Here is a 7,896-nt window from a genome sequence, read left to right as displayed (position 1 = left end):
CCGATCAGACCAAAGCAAAGCTCTAAATAAGTTTGCCCTAAACTTGCATTTAAAACATATTAGTTGAAATGGCAGTGGGCTGTGCTTATGGGCGCTTTCAGCTTTACATTTAAACTGTTAGTCATTACAGTTACATTCTCATAATCTCTAGCGTGAGGTGAATGTAGTTTGTAGTTCAGACATTAATTATCTTCTAAGCCTCTTAAAAGACCTTTTCTCTCCCACTTAGGGACACTGCTGTCAGACAGAAAGAGAAAGAGGGCACCAGAGGACAAGTCCAAGAGTGGAGATGAGGAGAAGAGAAGAAGGAGGACGGCAAAGGAAAGGATGCGGGGGGAAGGAGCCTGAAGCAAAGAGGAAAAAGCCAAACAAGGAGGACAGTTCATCAGGCTCTGACAATGAAGAGGCACGTTTCCAGTCTACACAAATATCTTCACAGTTTGAATTTGTCTGTGTGACACACCAGACAAAGGTATCATGTTGAACAGGATGATGCTTTCATGTACACAATTTTGTTTTTTTTAATCTCAGAAAAACAAAGGCAGAAAGAAACACCAAAACTCAGAGTGGACAAAGATGTGCGGCGGCGGAAAGTGGATGAACTAAGAGAGTATGTATACACACAATGCCAATTAGAAGTTCCAAGAGACAAAATTATGTCCTCATAGTATTTATTCTGATCTGCCAACAGCCAACAATCCAAAAGTATGTAATTTACATTATATGAAGAGCAAGCAAAGCTAACTTTGAGAAGGATAACCAGAAAATGTTAATTATGGTATTTAAACTCGAGGAATGATGATTACTAAATAGGTTAACTAAACAGTTTCATTAATATCAGTTATCTGTTGCCCTGTTTGACACTGAGATTAATTGTAGAAAATCGTTACGAGAGGAATGGATAGATTTCTAACATGTGGTTATTCTGTCTTGCAGGCCAACAAAGATGATGGGAAGAAAAATGAAGAAAGGACAGGAGTCAAGAAAAAGGGTGAGTACTGTAATTCAAATACTTGAATGAGAATAAGATATCTTAACATAAAACTATTTGAAGCCAATAAAATGAAAGATTGTTAAGAGTGACGATGTCACTCATCAGTGCAGCTGAGTTGAATAGAAAACTGGGAAGTTAAGCGTTTTTGTTATTATACAAAACACTATTGCATTTAATATGTGTATTAAACTAAATAAGAAATAAAAAAGTTAACTATAATCTATACACTCACCAGCCACTTTATGAGGTACACCTTGCTAGTACCGGGTTGGACCCCCTTTTGCCTTCAGAACTGCCTTAATTCTTTGTGCATACTTTCAACAAGGTGTTGGAAACATTCCTCAGAGACTTTGGTCCATATTGACATGAAAGCATCACGCAGTTGCTACAGATTTGTCGGCTGCACATCTATGATGCAAATCTCCAGTTCCACCACATCCCAAAGGTGCTCTAATGGATTGAGGTCTGGGACTGTGGGAGCGTTGAAGTACAGTGAACTCATTGTCATGTTCAAGAAACCAGTTTGAGATGATTGAGCTTTGTGACCTGGTGCATGCAGGCTGTCGCTTATAGACAATGCTGAATTGGTACTAAGGGGCCAAAGTGTGCCAAGAAATATCCCCCACACCATTACCCACCACCAGCCTGAACCATTGAGACAAGGCAGGATGGATCCATGCTTTCATGTGGTTTACACCATCTGAATGTCATAGCTGAAATCCAGTGTCATCAGACAGGCAACGTTTTTCCAATCTCGATTGTCCAGTTTTGGTGAGCCTGTGTGAATGTAGCCTCAGTTTCCTGTTCTTAGCTGACAGGAGTGTCACCCGCTGTGGTCTTCTGCTGCTCTCCGTAAACCCTAGAGATGGTGGTGCGTGAAAATCCCAGTAGATCAGCAGTTACTGAAATACTCAGAACAGCCCGCTAGCACAGCAACCATGCCACGTTCAAAGTCACTTAAATCCCCTTTCTTCGGGATTTTACCTTGCATTATAAGAATTTTCGCCCACAGCACTTAAGCCAAACAACAGAAGAAACTATGCTGTTGTGATTTGGTGTTTACAGGTGCTGCTTCTGTCCTCTTTGTCTGTGTTTCTGTGAGGGCGGGGCTTTGCGGCTTTCTAGCGCACACACACACCACACACACCGTCATTTTGAAGTCAGCACTAGCAAGAGCTCACACTTCAAACAAACTCTCAGAAGTGAAACCACATCAGCAGATATAAGATGCGAGCACGATGTAGATTTGTGGCTGTTTGGGCGAAGTCAGATATTCTGTAACTTAAAAAATGAAGTTAAGTCTGGTCAAGCTTTGTAAACAAGGGGTTACCCGTGTGAGAGTAGTCTCTTTCAGACCCCCTTATACTGTGTGTTGAGCAGCATATGGAGGCTGTCAAGTAGCCTAATAATCTGTTTTAATTTAAACAGGCAAACGACACATTTCCGTAACCACCCACTCGCCCACCCCTGAAAAAAAAAATCCTGGGGGGAAACACTGGTATATTCTTTTTCCTATCTACTGTGTGTGTATACAATACAATTGCCTTACAGGGATAAATTAAGTTATATGATTTAACTGAATCAAAATAAAGGTAGTAGTGGGAATCAGGATATTGCTCTAATGTGCAAAAAACATGGTACAGTAGTTAGTGCAAAAAAGAAGTAAAACCATGATACTGTGCAGATACGGGGCACATGGGTACAGTTTCCAGGTTTCTTTATAATAACCCTTTGTCATTAGCTTGGAACTCCTGTAGAAGCTTGCGTTTTCAAAGACAGCTAAGTCAAACAAAGCAAAGTGATTAGATGACCATCAGACCTACGGAATTGAACTTTAAAGTGTGGTAAACTAATGTCTTTAAGTCATTAAGTGAAATCGTTGTGGTTCAACCGTTTCATAATGATCCTTCACAGAGGTTTTCCTCCCTGACTACAAAGGTGGCCTCCCTGTTGGGTCGCGCTGATTTCAGGCAGGGGAAATAGATAATTCTTACATTCAAACTTGATTCAAGTTCTCTCTAAAGATAGTAAGGAAGCCAAACCATTTCCATCATAATGTTTTCAATCTCTTTCCTTTTCCACAGAAATGTCAACTGACTTGAAACTCCAGAGACTGCACAGTGAAATCAAGATTTCACTGAAAATTGACAACCTGTAAGTCTGTGTCAGATCATTAATACTGTACATCACAACTAATACAAGTCCATCTTTCTCCACAGAAACTTTATTGCAATATTTCATGTATCCCAGGGTAAAATAAGTGAACACAGACTCAGTTGTCTGACAAAACAATTTCTATAGCTTTGACACAGGCAGCTGGTCATTGTCGTGAATTTACTGAGACAGAGCCAGGCGCAGTTATCTGTGACACCCATGGACATGTTTTAACATTTAAAGAAAAGAGAAGCAATGAATTCCCTCTTTCAACCATAGCCAAATAGATACAGCAAATACTATCAATGTTCATCTTGTGTGATCTAAAACAAAAATAAGTGTCCATTATTTTAGTCAGGGACTTTCGAGTTATGTCCGAATTAGGACAGTTTTTGAACACTGTTTGACATGCCTCCTCAGGCAAGCTTTATTTTGCTATATCTGGGTACTGTGATTTTGAGTTTTGTACCTCAGTATCAGCCCCCACAAACTATATAATAAGATACACCACAAATAAAAATTTAATAATTGTCTGGAAAATTTCAATATTCATACAATATATTGTACAATGCATTAATTAGCTCTATTTTTCCCAGTTCTTTTTAAATGTATTCTCTTTAACTCTCAAGAGGTATGTAAACTTAACAAAAAGTCTTGGACTGTTTGGAGTGGATTTCTGGTAACTTAATTACTTACTAGATGTCTTCTCTCACATCTCAATGTCCCAACATACATCACAAGGCGGGTATTTGGGATTTCATATCCCAAAATATGTTTAACAACTAACATTGCCCCAATATAGCCGTATCTTTGTACAATCCCAGAAAATAAGCGAGTGGCCAGCCTCCACCTCCCTGTCTCCAACAGTGTTGTGCAGCAAGTTTCCTGCTATTTGTTTTGGGTGCGAGTTAAATTCTTCCAGCAGAATTCCCTCCATACTAGTGAGCTTGTGGAAGTACATTGTGTCTCTCACATTTGATACCATTCTTCCTCTGTTATTTGAATCTTAAACTCTGCTTCCTATTTTGCTTTTATGCAGAGCATTGTTTCCTTCTGCTTCCTCCCAAGCAGGGAAGTTTCATCTTGTTCCGACGTTATCTCTTTTGTAAAGTGGTCTCTTAACTGCAAGTATTGAGACTATACTTTGCATTTAAATCTTAAAAAGTCAACAATTCATAATTTTCTAAAACCACACACGTTGGCGTTATGCCGTATTTGTGCCCATTTTGCATCCAACATTGGAACATATATGGCTTTAACTCTGAGTCCTATGTAAACCTGTTTGTCTTTTTCTACTAAAATATTCCATGTTTCTAACGTAAATGCTGCTATTGGATCCATATAATGTCTCAAAGCCTGGTCTCTCACCAAGATCTGGGTCTGGTAACCCTATATAACACCATGGTTAAGTTTGATAATTAACATTAGCTACATTTCTTCATTATTGCTCTATGTATTTACTTGGTTTCCTTTCTTTCTTTATATTTTTTGACTTCTAAATGCCTTTTCATATATTTTCTTGCTTCAATGCCACTTTTTTTTCTGTCCTGCCCCCACCCCACTAGGATGTGAAGAAGTGTCTGGAAGCATTAGATGAGATTGGTGCCCTTCAAGTCACAACTCAGCACCTGCATAAACACAGTGAACTTATTGGCACGCTCAAAAAGGTAGATTCACTCATCCAAAATCCATTTAAAGTAAGACAGTTTGAAACTGAAACACACAAACTACCCCAGGGTGTGTTTCTAAGCACTTTGTTGAGTAGTGATGCATGTTTCTATCCGTCTTCTAGATTCGCAGATTCAAGGCCAGCCAGGACATCATGGACAAGGCCACCATGCTGTATAACAAGTTTAAGAGTATGTTTCTGGTTGGAGAAGGTGACTGCGTGCTTAGCCAGGTGCTCAACAAGTCTTTAGCGGAACAGCGGCAGCACGAGGAAGCCAAGAAAGGAGCACTGAAGAGGGTGGAACAAGTCAAGGAAAACAACTCAGGTACTATTTATCACAAATTGAATCATTTTCCTTGTAAGATGTTTTTAACTCACTTCAGAGTAAAATCATTAGAAAATATATAACACATAGCGTGGACAGGAAGTTATTAGTTCGTCCATGGTGCCTGTTTCAGTTGGCTGGAACACACGCATACAGACAGGCGAGGACACTTGGTGTACACGTGATTTGTTCAGTAATTTCTATACAAACGTCTCCTTTTCTCCTTAAACCCACAAACATGAGTTTTCTCCAAAAAATTTGAATTGAATACAATAAATGTGGAAGTATCGACTTATAATGCTCTGAACACATTAGATAATGTCTTCTGGAGTTCACATTGATTATTTGTCTAAATAATGTTAAATGTTCTGCACATTTGAGCACGGAGTGAGTGGTTAAAGGTTGATTAGTACTCAGGGTTTGGAGGAATTGCTGGAGGTGCGACGTCACCCAGACTGAAGTAAGCACCTGCAGCTCTTAATCTTACTAATTTTTTTTTTTTTTACCAGCACTCTCTTGCTGGAGTATAGCTATAGCTGGAGTATGGCTACAGTATTTCTGTGGAGTTTTTAGGGGATTTTTATTCTGTTGGTGTTTTTGTCAGTTTGTTTAACTATCAAGCACGATTCTTGCACACACACACACACACACACACACACACACACACACACACACACACGACATCACAAGGGCTTGGTATAGTTTGGAAATGTCCTTATCAGTGCCCTACAATTGTTACCGATGGCAAAATATGTCAAACTATACATTTGTTGGGGAATAAAAACATGTTTTCATTAACAAAATATGTCAAATAAAAGTAACTTAATAAAATGTTGTTAAAAATTTGGATAAATCAGGAAATATCTAATCAAAGAGTAAGCACGCACACCTAAGATCCTGACAGAGCAAAGTTGAAAATCCTTAGCCCCACAAATCACTATAATGAATCTCTATATATCACAATATCTCTACCTATGTGATGTGACCTTGGATGATGCACTAGTGAGAGTATTTACACTGAGTACATCTGCACATAATATATCTGTTTCTTTTGGGCTCAGCCAAAGAAGACTGAGATTGTTTTAACAGACGCACTGGCTGAGGTCTCATTGTAATGCAGGGGGAGCACTTTACTAACTATTGTTATTATTACACATGGATATTACTAGGAATTGCTGCTAGAATAAAAGGAATCTTGCGGGTGAGCTATTTTGAAGCTTTTAATATAACAGCACAGTTGTAACAGTCCACTGGTTATAAATTAATTATGATCAGCTAAGTCACATTATGAAAACAAATCAGATAACATTTGTTCTGTCCTTTACAGGAGGGGGTCATAAGACCTCTGGTTGACATTCTCAGTGACTGTAATCAGAGCTCTGCAGCCACATCCTTGCTCTTTTAACTAACTAAATTGAAAGGTCTCTTTCAGCACAGCATGCCCAATGGATGGAAAATTGTATTTATTTTGGTAAGATCTGGAGCTGGGCATGTGTTATCACATGCTCCTGTGAGTTCTCCTCTATGCGGTGGTTTAGGTTGTGTAGTGATGTTTTATCTGACGTGAGTCTGTGTCTCATGTGTGTGCACCACCTAAAGACAAAATGACAAATGGTGATATCAGCCCTGAAGAGAAGAAGCAGGAGACGGAGAGAGAGAAGCTTCCTGAGGACGCCTCAGTGGGAGAAAATCACAGGTAGTTTACACATATACAGACAACAGTGAAAGGATTGTGATGCCTTAACTGTCTATAGAAAAACTGAAGAAAAGCACTGGTGTAAATGTATTTTGGTCTCTGTTTTAGTATATGACAGGATAATAACAGTTACAGTATAAAACCTACACCATAAAGGATAAAATCACAGAGGGGCACAGAGGAAGAAGAACACTGCCAGTACTGTCTTAACCCATTTGTTGTTTTTTTTTGACTGTAGTGCCCCAAAAGCTCAGGAAGAGTCCACTTAAGTGTCGTACATGCCTGAAGAGAAGACATTTGCTGCTGTCCAAAATGGGCTGACCAACTGGGATCTCCTGTCCAGTTCCTTTTGATGACTGATAACTTGTTTCCAGTTTACTGACCGTTTCCGTCAGTGCTGCTACTCAAAGGTTACAGTACATCAAACCCCTCCGCTGCCCAGACAAAGACTGACTGAATATATATATTTTTTTTGTTGTTGATGTTACTTAGTTTAATCTTTACCTTTTAGATGCCTGGTGTCACATGCACCGTCTCATCTGTTGAATTTGAGTAATGACAGTGTAATGCTAAGATACTTACTGAGCACACTCACAGAGACAAGGTTACTACTATTTGGTCCAATTTTTTGATTGGAGTAGATGGTTTTTATTGTACGCAATTATTTCATATACACTTGAGATAGTTTGTTTTTTTTGACATTTACAAAATCAATGGTTTGATATTATCTTGATTTACAAATTTTTGTAAGTACAAAGGCGTAGTTGTAGTTAGAAGCAGCATCACCACCATGTCTAATAATATTGGTTAGATTAACATGCTATAGCTGCATATTCTCTTCAGAAAAGTCTGCAAGTTTGCCAAAGTTTATTTTGCCATTATTTAGTTTTTCTCAACCATGTGTAAGTGTCTGTTTTAAAAGTTGGTTTTCTTTTTAACATAGATGTAAATAAGAGTATTTTTGTGCCTGTCTGATGACCTGTTTCAGCATCCAACAATAAAGTAGTACATTAAGTACGCCTTTGTCTTTTATCATATTTCACATTGATTGAACATAA

At 38.7% G+C, this 7,896-nt stretch overlaps 1 protein-coding gene across 1 annotated transcript; it reads left to right on the top strand.

Moving 5' to 3' along the window:
- Nucleotides 1-289: 289 nt before the first annotated feature.
- On the top strand, nucleotides 290-7,149 carry LOC119896338 (PC4 and SFRS1-interacting protein-like). The gene is made up of 7 exons (XM_038709776.1): nucleotides 290-472; nucleotides 937-991; nucleotides 4,521-4,531; nucleotides 4,714-4,815; nucleotides 4,941-5,142; nucleotides 6,742-6,838; nucleotides 7,077-7,149. Exons 1-7 carry the CDS (start codon nucleotides 290-292, stop codon nucleotides 7,105-7,107), a joined length of 681 nt encoding a protein of 226 aa, XP_038565704.1. The 3' UTR covers nucleotides 7,108-7,149.
- Nucleotides 7,150-7,896: the final 747 nt, after the last annotated feature.

Source organism: Micropterus salmoides, unplaced genomic scaffold, assembly GCF_014851395.1.
Source record: "Micropterus salmoides isolate LMB-PRFRI ecotype aquatic unplaced genomic scaffold, ASM1485139v1 Ms_hic_scaffold_936, whole genome shotgun sequence".
Lineage (NCBI taxonomy): Eukaryota > Metazoa > Chordata > Actinopteri > Centrarchiformes > Centrarchidae > Micropterus > Micropterus salmoides.
This window is presented reverse-complemented; position numbering and strand designations above follow the sequence as displayed.

What these genes read in the sequence shown, in the direction of transcription:
- LOC119896338 (XM_038709776.1), top strand. Translation starts at nt 290, where the DNA reads ATGAGGAGAAGAGAAGAAGGAGGACGGCAAAGGAAAGGATGCGGGGGG. An exon ending in GTGTGACACACCAGACAAAG is followed by an intron (nt 473 to 936) that starts GTATCATGTTGA and finishes TCTGTCTTGCAG; the next exon opens with GCCAACAAAGATGATGGGAA. An exon ending in AGTCAAGGAAAACAACTCAG is followed by an intron (nt 5,143 to 6,741) that starts GTACTATTTATC and finishes CACCACCTAAAG; the next exon opens with ACAAAATGACAAATGGTGAT.